This window comes from Papio anubis, chromosome 3, assembly GCF_008728515.1.
Source record: "Papio anubis isolate 15944 chromosome 3, Panubis1.0, whole genome shotgun sequence".
Taxonomy (NCBI): Eukaryota; Metazoa; Chordata; class Mammalia; order Primates; family Cercopithecidae; genus Papio; species Papio anubis.
The window spans coordinates 180,285,266-180,303,462 of record NC_044978.1 but is presented as its reverse complement, the minus strand read 5'-3'; the positions used below and the strand labels follow the sequence as shown (position 1 = coordinate 180,303,462).

The window sequence follows — 18,197 nt, the reverse complement described above, 5'->3', positions numbered from 1 at the left end:
GATGCATCTGGCCCTGTGGTCATCACCCCTTTGCTCCTCTGCTCACCCCTGAGTGACTGAGTCTTAACTCCCTCATTTCCAGCACCCAGTGCAGTGCCTGGCATGCAGGCGGGAGTCTCCAGCGTCCCCTTTGATGAGAGGACAGCCTGGCAGAGCACAACTGCCTTGAAGGTTTCCTGTCTTACCCTGTCTCATTCCTACAGTGGAGGTTTTGTCGTCTCATCTTGCAGATGAGGAAACAGGCTCAGAGAAGTGCAGTGAAATCTCAGAGTCCTACAGCTGGGAGGCGTAGAGCCTGGGGCTTATGCCTCTTATCTGCCTGGCTCCGGGATGGAATTCAGGAATGAATGACAGGGCGGGCAGGGGAGCGACCCCGTGGAAACAGGTAGCCATCATCCCTAGCCACCTCCAGCAGTGCGGCCACATGGCCTCGGGACCTGTGCCAGGGCAGGCGGCCATGTCGGGCCAGCAGATGTGCAGCCAGCCCACGCGCCTTTTCCTCCTGCTCTCAGCAGATGCTCAGGGCTGGAGAGGAGGATGGAAACAATGGACACATCAATTGACCCACATTGCACAGCTGGCTCCATCTTCCAGGAAAGCCCTGCCCAAGACTGAACAGAAGTGGAATAAAATAGAAGTGTAGTCTCCTGCCCTTGTAGGGACAGTGTGGGGGCAGGCAGGGAGGGAGGAAGGCTGTGACTGACACCCCCACAGAGCGAGGGGAGCTGCTCTCAGTGCTCTGTGTGACTCCTGCACAATTCAGGGATGCACTGAGAGATGGTGGGGGAGCGGGATGCTCATTCTGGGCTCTCAGGGCCTTTAAGCAGTGGAAACATTGGAAATTATGCCTTTTGTATTTTGGTCAAGAATTTGGGGTTTCAGCCAATCAAGATAGTGCATTTTAAATACCCTGTCACTGAGAAGCCCAGGAAACCAAGTCCACAGGACTGGGGGCATCTAACGTGGCTGGTGAGTCTGTCTGTGCGTGGAAGCTGATAGGCAGTGAGTGGCTTCACATTGACGCTGACGGGTCGCATTTTCATTGGTCATTGTGGGGGCAGACAGAGGCTGTCCAGATGGGCTGTCACTGCCTAGGACCCCGGGCATAGAGAGCACACAGAGGAACTCCAGAAGCTAAAGGGCTTTGTTCACAATCCCCTCTCCTCCCAGCTGCAAAGCCCCAGCCTCCCCAGACAGGCCAGGTCTCTGCCGTCAGACCCAGCCCTGCACGTAGGCTTCACCTCCAGCCAGTCCATTCACTCTGTTCTGGTCCTTTGGGGTCCCCATGTTCCCCCTTCCACCCAGAAGGCCATTCCTGCCATCATAACATGGCCACTCATTCACTTGTCCCGTCACTCACTCATTCACAAACAGCCTTGGAGGGCCCACCCTGAGCCAGGCCCCAGCTCGGTGCTGGGATATGGTGAAGGGTCAGATGTGTCCAGCTCAGAGTCTGGGGTTCACATCCATATGGTCCTTGGCTGTTGGCCACATGGCCAACCCCTCTGTGTGGCAGATGGTGCTGGGGGAAATGGAGGGAAGGGGTCCTGGGTTCAGGAAGTGTGAGCTCTGGGCCTGTGCCTCTGCTGTCCAGCGTCTGCAGGAGACGCTGCCTCTCTGACTGTCACAGACCCCATGTGCAAAGTCTTGCCCGGCTCTCCCACACACCAGCTGAGTGACCCCAGACAGGTGGCTCTACTTTGTGTTTTGAATGGTTCTTCTAAAGCAAATCAACCTCATTTTATGGTATTATTTGATCAGCATACCAGGATTCTTGGATGTTCTAGTTTAGGGGAAGAGACAGACACAAAAATTATAATTTTGGGTTTTCAAAAAAGGGCTAGTTGTATACTTGTTTTTCTCCCCCCATTAAACTAGCACTTTTTTCAGGGGCCAATAAATATCAACCATGATACAAATCATCCATCCATTTATCCACCTACCCATCTATCGAGCAACGATGAGTTATTTATTCCATTTATCTATCTATCTATTTACCGGATTATCGACACGACATTCTATCGACATTCACTTTATTCATTTATCTATTCCATTTACTCTATCTACTGGTCTACTACTTATCTACTATTATCTATCCATTGCGGGGATTATCTATCTTATTTCCTATTTATTCTATCTATCTATATTTGCATTTATCTATCATCTATTGCCCACGTAATTTACCGCATTTCAATATTCCATTCATTTCAGGATTATCGACGACACGGCATTTATTTGTTATCGACGCACGCATTATCGACGGTTCCTTAATGCATCGCATCAATGTATCTAATACTGACGCATGCACGTATCTACGCATTATCTATCTATTGCATTATCTATCTGCTTATTTATCTATCTATCTATTTGTATTTATTCATTATCGACATCGACGACATTTGTATCTATCTATCATTCCATCTACCTACTCATCTCCACCATCCACACCCATCCACCCATCCATCCACCTACTCACCACCCATCCACCATCATCCATTCATCATGCATCATCCATCCGTTCATCTATCCATCCATCCATTCAGCATCTATCCATCATCCATCATCCATTCACCCACTTGTCCATTCATCCACTCATCCATCTATCCACTCATCCATCCACCCACACACCCATCCATCCACCCACCCACCATCATCCATCCATCATGCATCATCCATCCATCAATTCAACATCTATCCATCATCCATCATCCATCCACCCATCCAACCATCCACACCCATCCACCCACTCATCCACCTATCCACCACCCATCCACCATCATCCATCCATCATGCGTCATTCATCCATTCATCTATCCATCCATCAATTCAGGATCTATCCATCATCCACCATCCACCCACCCACTCATCCATCCATCCACTCATCCATCCACCCACCCACCCATCTACCACCCATCTACCACTCATCTACCATCCATCCATCCATCATCGATCCATGCACCTATCCATCCTCCATCCATCCATTCACCATCTGTCCATCATCCAGCCAGCCATCATTCATCCAACATCTACCCACCCATCATCTATCACTTCATCTATCCATCCATCCATTGGTCAACTCTTCCATCTGTTCATCTTTCCATTCTGCTGACACATATCATATGCCCACCCTGGGCCATGCACTCACTTCTCAGAATTTGCCATGAGAGCTCAGCTTCCTGGAGATGCAGTGGTACTGCTTCCTAAGGGACATACTATGCCCTCAGGCCCATGACCATCCATTTTGACCCTTGAGATTGGAGGTACTCTTGGGCTGTAACGGCACCTGTCAGCTGCCCGTGATGGAAGTCACCTACCTGCCCCCATGATGAGGCCTGGGGCGGTGTCCTTGGTGTGCACGGTGCCTGATACATAGGGGTTGTCTGCCCAGCGCAGGTGCAGGTGCAGGTGGCAGTCTGGCTGCAAGGAAGAGAAAGGAAGCAATTGTCAACACACGAGTAGGAGCATCCTTAGGAAAACTAGGCCCAATGACAAACCTGCCCCTGTGGCTTTTGGGGAGAGAAGGCTGGGCCAGGAGTGCCTTGGAGGAATGGATAGAGGATGGGAAGCGGGTGTGAGGCTGACCTCTAGGGAAAGGGTGGGAAGGACAAGGGAAGCTTCAGCAGATCCTGTGCTGACAGCCTGGGAGGTGGAAGCGGGCACAAGCGAGGCACCTGGAAGGATCTGTTGGTTCCCTAGTCTAGATTAGGGACCCCCACAGCATCTGGGTATGGTGAGACACCCAGGAGGATTTGTTGGTTCCCTGGTCTAGATTAGGGACCCCCGCAGCCCCTGGGTGTGGAGCCTCTGCTCATGGATGCAGCTGCTGGGGCTTCTCCCACTGAGGGCTCTTGGGCATGGGTCCCGGCAGGTGGGTTCCCCAACATGGCTCCTCTGTGCAGTGCTGGGCTGTGGGATGTGATTCCTGGAGCCTGCATGGCCCAAGCTCATATTCATTCATTCACCTATGCAGAACCTTTATTGGGAGCCTCTTATGTGACCACAGTATCCCTGGCATCAGAGGATGTCACCCCATAAGACTCTCCCACTTTGAGATACAGAGGGGTGGGTTAAGTGTGCAAGAGCCCCAGGGGGCTGGTTCTGGAGACCCCATTTCTCCTGATCTCCCTCTGGCAGCCTGAGATACTGGGTCTCAGAGGTCTGGCTGGCCGAGTCCTCCTTGGTGACATAGGTGCACCACCAGAGACCCCACTGAACCGACAGATGCCGAAAGGCTTTGTGGGGGAATGACTCTGGGCTCAGCCTTCCTAATTTCCCCAAGTCAGGGAACTCCACAGGGTAAATTGAGGCAGGGCAGTCCTCAGGCTGGTCACAGAAAGGGCAGGGCTTAGACTCCTCGTACCTCCTCTAAATGGAGGTGTGGCCTTAGGAAAAATGCTTAACTTTCCTGTGCCTTTCTTTCTTCTCTGTGAGATGGGACAATAACCTCTGCTTCACAGGATATTGGATTAATATGGCACACCTCTGGGGTCCAGCCCTTCCCCTGGGCAAGGTACTGCCTAATTGTTTACTTATAAGAATGGTAAACATTGTATTTGCCGCCTTACAATTATTTTTTTTCTGTTAAAAATCTCCAGCTTAGAAATATCCTAGAACTGGGTGCCCAGAGATCCAAATTGTAACTTAAGAGGCACCACTAATTTTCTGGGCAGCCTCGGGGCTCAGTTTCCTCATCTGCAAAATGGAGACAGTGACGGTGAGGCCTGCTGACCCGCTCTGCAGGGCTCATTCCAGAATCCCCTCATCATTGCGGTGTCATATCATCTACTAACATCCACGTCAGAGATAACCTCTCTCTTCATTTCATGTTATAATAACACTTTCTTCTGGCCCATGAATTGCTTACGTTTTACACAGGTGACCCTAACTTAAATGTTAAACCGTTCAGGAAATTGGATATTTACTTGGATAAGATGCGACCGGGTGGCGGCTGCAGTCGGCAGATGGGCTTTATTTGTCTTCTCTAGGATTTAACAGATGTACGGGTTGCACTATATGTTGTACGATTCATCCATGAGCAATGCCCGGAGCAGGGAATCTACAGAGCCAGGAATGGACAGGTGGTTGCCAGGGGCTGGAGGCTGATGGGGGATAGGGAGGTGACAGCTAAGGATCAGGGGCTTCTTTTTTGGGTGGTAAAAACGTCCTAAAAGGGACAGTGGTGATGGTGGCCCAACTCTGTGAATAGACTAAAAGCCACTGAACTTGCACTTGAAAGGTGAACTATGTGGGATGTGAGATCTCAACAAAGCTGTTAGAAAACAACAACAAAAAGAAAGGTTGCAAATTCAGCTGAAAGGTGCCCCATGTCCACTGCAGAGGCACATCCTGAAGATGACTGAGGGACTGAGACCATCTGCAGGGGAACCCAGGGAGTCCTGAGCTGACGACCACAGGGCCCCGGGTGGCAGGAGCCTGGGCACTATGTCACCCCTGGAGAGCCACCTGAGGGTTCCAGAAACACCTGGATCGAATGGCGACAAATAGGCCCCACTGAACATCTGTGAGATGTTAAGACGTTGCCTGCTGCAATAGATTCTTCCGATTTCTTACAACGGAAAAGCAGGTCTGGCACCTTTCAGTCCTACCCTCCTGCCCCCCCCAGATAGCTCAGGAAGGAAGACAGAGGCGGCTTGCTGGGGAAGGAGGCCGCTGTGATCTTGGTAGGCAGCGTTTGGCTTCCGCACTGCAGAAGGCAGCTCTAATCAGGAGAAGGAGCTCAGCAGGGGTGTGGTGCGGGAGTCCCCAGCAGCAGTGTGCCTGGCAGAGGCCGCCCTGGCTCTGCCATGCTTTGATATTCTAGGTTTTCTAGAAGACCAGAGCTCATGGGCTGGTCTCCATCAACCTCTCCCATTCCCCTGATGAGCTGTGCACATCTGGTCACTTGCTGCGTGCACAGTGGGCAGAGTTGAATTAGAGGGTGCTGCTTCACAAACCCTAGCTACCTCTCCCCACCCCTCACCACTAGTGGCCTAACCTGGTTGCCTGGCACTCAGGCCAGAGAAGTGGAACCCTCCTCAGGGTTCCCTGTGGGGTGGCCAGTTACGGCCTGCAGGCCACTGGTGAACACAGGCAGCACTATGAACCCTTTTGCATTCACCTTGGGGCCTGCTGATGGCCAAACAGACGTCTCCCCCAGCTCCTGAGGCGGCTGCAGGCACCGTGCTGGTGTCTGACACAATCACTCCCACCCGAGCCTGGGCCACCAGGTGAAAGGAAGGGCAATGCCAGCAGGCCTGGAGGAGCCCGCCCACAGGGCACCGGATGCCCTGCACAGGTGGCAGGCCAGTGTGCATCAGGAGCCCCAGAACTAGCCTTGGGTGCGTGTCGTCAGAGACGGGGCTTCCTCCGAGGCCACCCAGGACAAGGACAGGAGACCCCCAGGACAGGGTGTGGCCCTGGGAGTCCGTGCAGAATGCTGCAGTGTTGACTGAAGTGGGCCTGGGTTCCTGGCAGGCCAAGCTAGGGGCTGATGCTGTCCCAGGACTCTCCCTTCTCTGCCTGTTTGGCATATAGGGGCCAGAGGGTGCCCTAAAGAAGTGTCTAGCAAATCATCAAAGACTGCCAGATGGACCAGGACCGGGAGATGCAGCACCAGCCACCTGGATGCCTAGCACTCATCGCAGCCTCATGCCTCAGAAGAGTGACCATGGACTGTGCAGTGAATGAAGTTTTATGCTGAATTCAAGATGCAAACAGATTCAAAACCACCTTCCAATGAAGCTGGATCATCCTAAAACAGATCTGATCATGCCACTCCTCCGTTAAAGCCATCCCTGCATTTCCCCATTGAGGGAAGGAGGTATCCCCAGATAGGGCACAGGTCAAGTGGCCTGGGCAAAGTTTCGTGACCCAGAGTTAAGAGAAAAACAGAGGGCTGAAAAATCACGCACATGTGTGATCCCAATGACGACTTGGTAATGTGTGTATGAGTGAAAAGATTGTAAAGAACAAAAATACCCAGTTACTATTTTTCTGGATGGTGTGATTCTGGTTATAACTTATTTCCCTTTTTATAACTTTCTGTATCTTCCAAGAATTCTGTAATAATCAGGCATCACTTTTATGAGCACTAAGTCCTCAGGCACAGTTTGCCCATTCATTGAGAGGTTGTGTGGCTGCAGGAGGGACGTAGTCAGGAGGTCCTGTGAGTGGCCCAGGAGGTCCTGTGAGTGGCCCAGTTTGTCCTGCCTCTGCACTTTCACCCTTGGAGATGCCATGGCCACACATACAGGATAGCCCAGGCCTTCTGAGCCATGCGGGTGTTTTTTATATATATATCTATAATATTTATTTATTTTTTTGAGACGGAATCTCACTCTGTTGCCCAGGCTGGAGTACAATGGCACGATCTTGGCTCACTGGAACCTCCACCTCCCAGGTTCAAGTGATTCTCCTGCCTCAGCCTTCCAAGTAGCTGGGATCACAGGCATGTGACACCATGCCTGGCTAATTTTTGTATTTTTAGTAGAGACGGGGTTTCACCATGTTGGCCTGGTTGGTCTCAAACTCCCAATCTCAGGTGATCCGCCTGCCTCAGCCTCCCAAAATGCTGGGATTCCAGGTGTGAGCCACCATGCCCAGCCCGTGAGGCTGTAGTTTGATGTCTGTTGTGCCCCCGTGGGCTCCCTGCACTTGGTTCTACGTTCCCCCGTGCCCAGTCAGGTTCCCACATGCCTGCCTGGGGCTGCATGCTCACCAGTTTGCTCCTATTTCATTGTTTCAAGGCCAAGACATAAATCTCACCGAGGTTATCTCCTCACTGAGCTGCATAATCGCAGACAAGAATCTATTCTTAGCAAAAACTTGCTTTGACAGATTAATATGGCTTAACTTTGCCGATGATGATACAAAAATTAGCCCTTTCACAGCAACTCTGTTCTGGGAAGCATTTTTACAAAGGGCAGGTAATTAATTCTCCACACAGGTCGACAGGTGTTATCAGCAGGAGTGGGGAGCTTAAGCAGAGGCAGACAGCAGGCTTCTGAGAGGTGAGTGTTCCCAAGTCAGAGCTCAAGCCTCAGCTTAGAGCAACGGGCTGCCCTGGGGGCCAGAGTCCCGCCCTGGCTCTGGAGTGACGGCTGTCTGGGAGGAGGAACTGCTCGCCTCTTAGTACCATGGCCTTCATGGGCCAACAATTGGGCCGGTGGCGGCAGTGGCTCACCATTTTCTAAGCCCTGCTGTGTGCCAGGTGTAATCCCAGGAAGACAGGGAATGTCTTCTGGTTTGTTAGTTGGTGTGTTCTGAGCCTGCAGAACAGTGCCTGGCACATAGCAAGCGTTCACGCAGATTTGCTGAATATAACCCTGTCAAACAGGTACTTTTGTTCTTTCTATTTTATACATGAGGAAGCTGAGGCAGAGAGATGGGTGGTTTCAGGCGTCCCCAGTGTGTAGTGTCTAAGAGAGGCTTCTGGGTGACAGTGGGAAACAGAGAAGCAGTATGCCCAGGGAAGGCTCCTCAGTGGAGGGAACATGTGGGCAGGGTTTTCAGGTTTTAGTAGGAGCTTGCTAGATGAGGAAAAGGGAGGGGGCATTCTATGCCTTGGGGACAGTGTAGAAAGAGGGAGAGCTTGGAAGGGACGAGATTCGCTCTTCCTTGCAGCTTGCTCCATGTCAGGCATAGGCCGGTCTCTGCATTCTTTGATCTCATCCTCACCCCAGTGCCACAGGGATGTTTATCATCTTCCTCCCTTTTCCACAGAGGCTCAGAGTCACTGGTTGATGTAGCCAAGATCACACAGTCAGGGGGCTAAGACAGCAGCTCTGTGCAGCTCCAACACTAGACCCTTCTCCAACCCTGAGTTGCCCAGCACCCAGAAAGGGGCAGGGATGCTGGTGGTGGTGAGCTCCCTGTGGTATGCAAGGAGAGAGGCCCTGGGAGAGGTCAGGTCTCATGGGGGTGTTGGAAGGGGAATGAGAAGCCTGGTCAGATTCTCTTCGCCCATTCAGCCTCTTCCTCCCTTGCATCCACTGGACCCTGGTAGCTGAGTGCTCACCTTAGCTAGGATCAGGGCTCCTTACAGCTCTATCTTTCCTTCCTCACCAGCATGGGCCTGTGCACCACCTGGATCCCTGGTAGCCACATCACAGCTGGCAAGAGTCCCAGCTACTTTGAGAGATCCCTCTCAACTCTAGGCAACCAAGGACTCAGGCAGTTGACACTTCTATTCATGTAGAAAGGTGTCCCTGGGATAGTGGGCCAGATTTGGGGCTCATGATGTCTGAGTTCTGGCCCAACTCCATCACTTACTGACAGTGTGATGGTACACTGCCTTCCATGGCAAATTAGAAGCAAGTGTCTGCTCTCCAGCCCTCATTCCCCTGGGCAGAGTATACTTCCCAGATCCTTGATGTTGACCAGTAAGATTTAGCAGATGTACCAGTAGGCTTGAAATGTACTTGCCTGTTTCTGTTTATCCTCTTGTACTTCTGGTATCACCATGAGAATTAAGCTGATTCCAGGAGAAGGATGCAAGATGTGCAGAGCGGAGACCAGCCTAAATCAGTCAATTCCCTGACATATGAGCAAGCCCAGACAAGATCAGCAGAGCCGCCCAGCTGAGCCCAGCCAAGATCAGCAGAACCGCCCAGCTGAACCCAGCCAAGGTCAGCAGAGCCGCCCAGCTGAACCCTGCCAAGGTCAGCAGAGCCGCCCAGCTGAGCCCAGCCAAGGTCAGCAGAGCCGCCCAGCTGAGCCCAGCCAAGGTCAGCAGAGCCGCCCAGCTGAGCCCAGACAAGGTCCCAGCAGAGCCATAGCTGAGCCCAGACAAGGTCAGCAGAGCCGTCCAGCTGAGCCCAGACAAGGTCAGCAGAGCTGCTCAGCCAAGGTTGGCAAAGCCACTCAGCTAAGCCCACCTGTAGATCTAGGAAATAAATGTTGTTTTCGGGTGGCTTATTGCACAGCTATTCTGTGTGAAAAACTGATACACTTCCCTCTCTGACCTCCAATTAACTTTTCTGTAAAACAAGGAGTTTCATTTGACCCTCTCTACCACGCCCAGCAGAAATAGGTGGTTCATGTGTCTCAGATGGTCCTTCTCAGACATCACCACCTCTGACCTTTTTGATTACTGAAGCTATATCTAGCATCCACCCCATGGATGGTATGTGATGTGAGCCGAGGTACTTACAGGCTTGCAGTTGGTTGGTTTTCCATTCATGTCCATGCTGGGTGGCCTCAGGTAATCCCAGTCACGGCCCTTGTTGTAGGTTATAAGTGTCATCACTTTCCCATCAATTTTTTGGTTTGCCAGGAAGACTCCTTTCACCCCTCTGACCTGGGACAAAAATACAAGAAGGACTGTAACCTTACACTGGAGCACTCTGATGACCATGTATCCACCGTCCTCCAGCCCACATGTGGCCTCATTTCACACTCACAATGGCCAGCAGCTGAGACACATTCTAGAGGTGAGTGAGGTTTAGAGGGACAGAGATCCAAGACTCTGGCCCCAGCTTTAATGGGAAGCTAGTTCAGTCTAGCTCTGAAGCCTGAATGATCTTCATGGTGCTGAGCTGTTCTCCCAGGTCCAGATACCAACCATCAGATGGCAAGTGGGGTTCTGGACCCCTGACGTGCCTGTCCCTCAAACTCACCCCATCCTTGCCTCAGAGGTCCTGATTCAGAGCTCAGATCCCCCCAGTGCCTCTTGTTTCTATTGGACCATGCATCCTGGACCAACAGAATTGCCTCTGGGCTTGCCTCTGGGGACCTCCAGCTCAATCCCCATACAAACATGCCAAGGAATGAAGACAGGAGGGTCCATGCTTCCACTAGAACACCCAGGACAGGGCTCCACTTGCCTTCAGTGCTCAGAGTTAACCTGGTCCCTTTCTCAAGGTTTCCTAAGAGGCCCATGGCAGTGACCCAAATGTCCAAGAGTGGTTACTAAGTTGACCTATAAGAAACGTGCAACTGTCGGCAACTTCACATAGTTCAACCGAATGGTTTGCTCCCAGAGAGGGTCTTTTCCTGCAAGTTCCTTATTTCATGGAGGGTTTTGACTCATATTTATCAAGATCCACTAGTGTGGTGTGAAGAGGCAGAAGAACGCCCACCACTTGTCAAGGCCTCCTGTGTTCCAGGCCAGAAACTGTTTCTACACCTGTATATGCAACCTGCACCATGGGAAACTGAGGCTCAGAGGGGGTGCCACCTGCCCAAAGGCCCATAGCCAAAGATTCTAGTTAGGATAGTCATGGCATACAGTTATTAAGTGCTTCTATGTTACAGGCACTGAGCTTAACACATGTCCTCTCACTGAATTCTCATAACTCCAGCAGGTCCTCAAGGGGAGAAGAACAGCAGCCATGATGATGAAACCAGAGGACTGGGGTCTGAGCTTTCTGCAGCTGCTATAACAGATGGTCACAAACCCAGTGGCTTCAGACAACACACATGTATTCTCCCACAGCTCTGGAGGGCAGAAGCCTAGCATGCGGCCACAGTCAAGTGTCAGTAGAATCACATTCCTTTCTGGAGGCTCCAAAGGAGCATCCCTTTCCTTGTCTTTTCCACCTTCTAGAGGCACCGGCATTCCTTGGCTAATGGCCCCTTCCTTCGTGTTCAAAGCCAGCAATGCTGCATCTCTCTGACCATGTTTCCACCATCACATCTTCTCTATCTCCTGCCTACTTCTTCCAATGTTAAGGACCCGTGTGCTGACCCTAGGCCCCTCCAGATAACCCAGGTCATCTTCCTGTCTGCTGACGAGCAGCCTTAATTCCATCTGCAACCTCATTCCTCCTCTACCACATAAGGTAACATACATGCATGTTCTGGGGCTTGCGATGTGGCCATCTTTGAGGGGGGCACTATTCTCTCCAGCACAGTCCCTCCTCTGACCCCCAAGGACACACATTAGTCTTCAAGCAAAATACATTCACCCCATCAAGGTTTCCAAAGTTCTCATCTCATTACAGCATTAATTCAAAGTCAAAAGTCTCCCCTAAATATCACCAGATCAAAAGTTCCAAATCTTCTCATCTAAGTCATCTAAACCAGATGTGGGTGAGCTCTGGGTAAAATCCATCTGTGGAGCTGGGAAACTAGCAAACGAGTTGTCTGTTTCAAAGTGCAAGGTTGGGGCAGGCATAGGGTGGTAGCTACAGATCTTTTGCCTCCCACTGATGGCTGTGGCTGGTTTAGGTTACCCTCGGAGTTGGCTCTCAGAGACTCCGGGCTGCCTTCACTGGATGTGGGAGTTGGGAGGCAGGGCAGGCTGTTTTCCTTGGGACCTACCAGGTCTTATCAACACAGACAGGCAGGGTTAGGAGCCAAGTGGATCACACTGTGAGCATCCTCCCAGAATTTCTAGGGAACGTCATACATGTGGCAAATCCATGCACAGAGCATTCAGCTGCCAGTATTATCTGCATAGGATGCTGTGGTCTAGGGGGTAACCTTCCTCTCTGCAGAGGAAGCTTCATCAATGGTCCTGCTGGGCGGACAGTCTCAAAGGCTGGGATGAGCCAGCTCCTTCTTGCCCATGTGGCATCACTCTGTCTCCTGTTCACTCGACTTGATGACTGCAGATGGGGTCCCTGGCCCAGAGTCCAGCTTCTTTGTGAGATGCGGTACCAAGTGCAGGCCCTGCAGAAACCCAGGACTCCATGTCACAGGGGTCTTGAGTTCCCTCCAGACTCTGGGCTTGGTCTGCAGGAGATGAGCTGCCGGGGGCTGGGAGAGGGCAGAGCGTGTGCATGTGTGTGAGCCTGTGTCTGTGTGTGTGAGTGTGAGTGTTGGCTCTAGATCGGCTGCAGACAGGTCCCTCTGTGCTAGACTTCGGACCAGCCACACACCCACCAAATGGCTGCACATCCTTTGCTGTGTGGTCTGGTGCTGAAGGGAGGCCCAGGGAACGTGCCGCAAGTCTTTGTGTCTTACAAGCTCATAGAACCCCGACGAGGCAGGCAGGACGGGGACCCAGGGACATCACCCAGAGGGCTTCTGCCCTGCCCATTGCTTGGTGGAAATGCTTTTCTGCTGTCCTCCGGGCAGGTAGAAGGCTGATTTGCCCATGATGGTTTTTGTTATTGGGTAATTGCCATTTTATATCCCAGCTGGGTCTCCATGAAAATGCTCAGCAATAAATAACGTGGATCCAGATATAGGCCAAGGCCCCTGGGTGGGTCTGACTGGCGGAGCATTAGCTCAGAATATCAGTGTGTCGCTGCATAACTGCCCATATCACAGCTGTATTCATTCCCGTGTCTGCTGTGAAAAAAAGTCCCACAAGTTGTTTGGCTTCAAACAACAGAAATTCATTCTCTTGGAGGCCAGAGTCCAAAGTCAAGGCGTGGGCAGGGCTGTGCTCCCTCTGCAAACCCCAGGGAAGGATCCTTCCTGCCCCTTCCAGCTCCGCGCCTCCAGCCCTCCCTGGCCTGCGGCTGCAGTCTCTGCCTCTGTCCCCACGGGGCCACTCTGTGAGCCTGTGGCTCCTCTCCCATCTCGGATAAGGACACTTGTGATTGCATTTAGGGCCCCTTGGATAATTCGGGATGATGTCTGCTTGAGTCTTTCACTTCATGACACTGCAAAAATCTCTTTTTCAAATAAGGTCACATTGCAGGGCCTGGGTATTAGGATACCATTCCATGCCTATTTCGGGGTCACCATTCAGCCCATTGAGATGCATTGAGATGCCTGCTGCCAGGGCTCCTTGTGGGTAGGGGACAGGGCTATGTTCCCTAAGTCCTCACTCATAACCCAAGCTCCAGCACAAGAGGAGTCCAGGAAAGATTTGCTGTCTTGCCTCGAACCTAGGTTGTGCCCCGCAGGGGAAGAGATCCCCGCAGCCTTCTGAGGCAGTACCTGGCTGTGTCATCTGCACCAAACATTTTTCCTGGATGTGCTGCTGGGTGCACAACCACCACGACAGCAACAGTACTGGTCGTGTGCAGTGAGACTCAGGCGTCAGCCCCCACCCGTTAATTATCCCTGATCCCCAGAAAGGGCAAGTGCTGGGCAGACAAAGTGAGTCCTCACTTGGAACCAGGCATTTGGAACCTATTGAATGCTCTGCCTATTCAATAGGAACGACAGCCTTAAAACTCACGGCAACCCGGTGAGGAAGGTGCTGCTACCATCCCTGTTGCACATAGGGAAGCACAGAGAGGTTAAGAAACCCACCTACGGCCACAGAGCAAATACATACCAGTTCATGGACCTGACCCCGGGCAGTCAGGCTCCAGAGTTGTGCTTGTAACAACCAGCTGTGACCCATGTTTGATGGTTTTCAGAGAAGGGATATCCCTTGGGAGGGCACCCAGGTGGTGGAGAGTGGGTGTCACCTTTGGACCGGGCCACTGCAAACCTCTTCTGGCTCCTTGCTTCCTCTTGCCTTGAGGTCTCTGTGTGTGGCTCTGAGCTCCTTCCACACCTGGCTAACTCCTGCTCAGCCTCCTCTGGGAAGCACTCCCTGACTTCTGCCCCAGGCTGGCCAACTGCCTCTGTGCTGTGTCTTCAGGGCCTGGCACTCTCAGTCAGAACTACAGCTGGCTGGGAGCCGTCTTCCTGCTTCATGAGGGGTGCATGGTGCATGTCATATCCAGCCTGTGTCCCAAGGGCAGGGCCCAGAACACAGCATGTGGTGGTGCAGGCATCACAGATGCCTGTGGACAGGACGGCCGTGGAGCCTCACCCCACCCTGTTCTTGGCCCCCTTCCCATCCCATCATCACTTACTCACTGCCTTCCAGAGCCACGTTTGTGCTGGACCCAGTCCCCTCCTAGAGGCTCACAGGGCAGGGCCTTTGGGACACTAGGGGTGGGGACGGGCGCTGCTTGCAGGGGGCTTTGGGCAGTGAGGCTGTATCTGCATCGTCCGCTGAGGAGGTAAACCCTGACAAATGGGTTATCATTGCAAACAAATGATTCCATTTGTGACTTTCCTGGGGACCACAGTTCTGCTGCTTCTGGCAAGGGAGGGATGAATGCTGAGCCTGGTGCCTCCCACTCACAAGCCCATCAGTGCCACTGCCTGCCCAGGGTCTACTGGCCACCCACAGGACACTCCCCCAGCCTGCATCAATGGGCCACTTGGGGGTGTCCCCACAGGCAAGAGGAAGGAGCTTGGAGGTGAACAACTGAGAGGGGTCCCAAGAGGATGGCACCAGGCTCAGAGCAGACAGGCCTGGGCCGGTCCTGGTTTTCCTGCTTACGTCTAGGTCTGCCTGGGCGGGTCGTTTGCCTTCTCTGAGCCTCAGTTTTCTGACCTGTAAATGGGCCTGGCCGGAGCAGGGCTGCTGCAGGGATCCAGGTGGAAATGGAGCAATAGTGGCGCGATGTACGGGGCATTCTCTGGGGTCAGTGGAGGCTCATGCGAGAGGCCCAGGGGGGACCCGGGAGGGCAGCAAGGAAGGCTCCCATCCGAGCTCGGATGGCAACCCAGCAGGGGAGGCCAGGGATTCGTATGTGGTGAGAGAAGTGACAGGAGGGAGGCTGGAGGGCTGGATTCCGGGGAGACAGAGAGAGCGAGAGCAAGAGAGAGCAAGCGAGAGAGCAAGCGAGAGAGAGAGAGAGAGAGAGAGAGAGAGAGAGAGGCCAACTTCAGACAGAGAGAGGGAGAGGAAGGAGGAGATGAAGGGGCTGGGGTAGCGGGGGGTAGAGAGAGAGAGAGGAAGGCAGACTTCAGACACAGAGAGGGAAAAGAAGGAAGAGATGAAGGGGCTGGGGTAGAGAGAGAGAGGGAGAGAGGGAGAGAGAGACGGGGCACTCAGAGAGAAGCACTGCCCTCAGGGGTGACCCCAGCCCAGGACTTCTGATGAGAGCTTGTGAGGGAGTTGGCAGAGAACACTCAGGCTGACCCAAGTCAGTAAAATGTTATTCCCTCAAAGAATTCCATTCTTCTCATGACAAAAACTTGTACTCGATGATCATTGTACTTCATATTTCCTCAAGAAGGAAATTCTCTTCCTCTAAAAATACCTATATAATAGCCTCTTGGCCTGCAAAGCTTAAAATATTTGGCTGTTTACAGATGTGTGCAGACCCCTAAGATAGCATTAGAGACAGGCAGGAGGGGAGGGAGGAGGAGGAGGTGGGGGAGAGGGCAGGGGGTTGGCGGCAGACCCCGCCCACATCCACGCCGGACCCACCTCCAGGATGTCGATGAGCACGCTCTCCTCCGCCTGCCGCGAACTGCGCACGTCCTGCAGGACCAGTGCGTAGCGCACGCCGCGCGGGTCCGACTGGTACAGGTTGTAGGTGTCCATCTGGTACCACTCCTGCACCGCCACGAACACCTGACTCTCGTCCGTGCTGATGATCTGCAGATCCTGCGGGGATGTGCGGGGAACGCAGGGTCAGGGCCAGGCTGGGGGCCGCGCGTGGGAGGAAGAAGGCAGCTGCACAGGCCTTGAGGGTGGGGAAGGCCTCGGGCTCTCCTGGAGCCAGTCTGGCCTGGATTTGCCTCCTGGCTCGCCTGCTCTGGGCTCTGTGGCCTTGGACAAGTCTCCTCACCTCCCTGGGCCTCCATTTCCCCATCTCTAATATGGGGATGGCCTTGGGATGCTCTAAGCCAGGTTATGGGAGGGTGGCCTGGGGACACCTCCTCCTGGTCCCACATCAGGCTATCCATCCATCCAACAGTGGGGAGGCGGAGTTCTTCCTCCATGCACCCCCAGATGGTTGATTCCGGGGGTGAGGGCTGGAGCCCCTCCCTCTCCTCCTATCCACAGGAACAGGTGAGTCTCTGCTCCCTCCTTCATTCAACACACATTTCAGAAGCACCCACTCCATACCAGAAACTTTCCGGCCACTGGATACCTAGAAAGGCCCTGAGTGCAGTGGGGAGCCAGGTGTGGCTCTGTCCTCTGCGACCTGCAGGGAGGCGTCTGTGGGTTCATCCACTAAAGCTTCGTTGTCCAGGGACACTATCCCCACCTGTACACGTCCTCCTGGTCCCTCTGTGCAGGTCCCTGCCTGCCCTGAGCCCTGGGGGCACATTCTGGAGGGGGAGGCAGAGAAGGAGCCCCACCAGGACCCCATAAGGTGGTCTCAGAAGGTGAAAGGGCAGCCAGGGCAAAGTCCCTCGCCTCGGTTTCCATTCGGAAGCAGGTGTGTTGGGCAGCTCTGGAGTGGGCCCAGGGCAGTGGTCTTTGGGTTCAGTCCCAGGTTTTTAAACTCAGAAAGCAGCCAAAACCCAACAGAATAAAAAGGAAAACCGGGGATACTTCAGTTTCTTGTTTTCTTTTCTTGCCCAGCCAGCACCAAATGCGTATGGGAGGCATGAGTAAAGGGGTCTGGACAGGCCCATTTTGAAGCCATAACCAGCTTCCCTCCCACCTCTGTTCCTTTGCCTTCTCTCACTCTGGAACTTTATTGCCCTCTGAGAAGACAGTGCCAAGTTCCAGGGGCAGAAAACAGGTGACAGAGGGGGGCTCGACTGGCCCCACCTATGGAGTCACCCCTCCCAACTACGGTGTGGCTGTGGCACATGTTCTCATCTAATGGGAGGGCCTAGGGAAGGAGTTTATTTTTATTTTTTTCTGAATAATAACAGATCAAATCCCGATTCTGCCTAGTGGAGCCCAGTTTTCAGGGGAGAGTGAGGAAGAAGCTGCCTTAGCAGGTGGCTCAGGGCCGGGCTGGACTCCTGAACGCTAAGGCCTGTTCCCTATGCTATGCAGCCCCAAGAACTGTGCAGAAAAGGAGAGTGATGCTATTTTGCAGCTACCATGCAGCCCACAGGCAGAGAGGACCCCACAGTGGCAGGAGCTGCAGTCCTGTGTCTATGGACCGAAATTCAACACACAGAAATGACTGGCACCGAGAGACACAGAACCAGGGAAGGATGACAGGGCAAGGTGCCAGGGCCTGGCTGTCCCCACGTGTGAAGTGGGACCATAGGTGATGCAGAGCCCACGGAGGCATGCGAAGTGCCCGGAGGCAGCAGGCTTGTGGCTGCTCTGTCCTCCTCACCTCAGCTCCCTGTTCCTCCCCACTCAGGGCCATGGGCCAAAATGTACTCTGTCATCCAGGCATTGGTCATTCTGCTGCCCAACTAGGGGAAGGCTTGTCCACCAGCCCGGGCTGTAGCAGGGAATTAGACCGTGCAGTCAGATTGTCGGGCAGCATGTGAGACTCCTGCAGGGGTGGCGGGGGGGACTGCGATTATGGGTGCTTTGAGCTCAGGGGACTTGACGTCAACCATGTCATCAGGATTCAGTATTTACC

At 53.1% G+C, this 18,197-nt stretch overlaps 1 protein-coding gene across 1 annotated transcript in view; it reads right to left on the bottom strand.

Annotated features, from left to right (window-relative positions):
• The window catches only part of SORCS2 (sortilin related VPS10 domain containing receptor 2), a 549,615-nt gene that overhangs the window by 48,350 nt on the left and 483,068 nt on the right, over positions 1 to 18,197 (bottom strand). The window contains exons 9-11 of the mRNA XM_031664830.1: positions 16,118 to 16,297; positions 10,151 to 10,297; positions 3,315 to 3,417 (exon numbers count right to left, since the gene is read on the bottom strand). Coding sequence (XP_031520690.1) covers positions 3,315 to 3,417; positions 10,151 to 10,297; positions 16,118 to 16,297 — 430 coding nt within the window. The remainder of the gene's footprint in view (positions 1 to 3,314; positions 3,418 to 10,150; positions 10,298 to 16,117; positions 16,298 to 18,197) is intronic.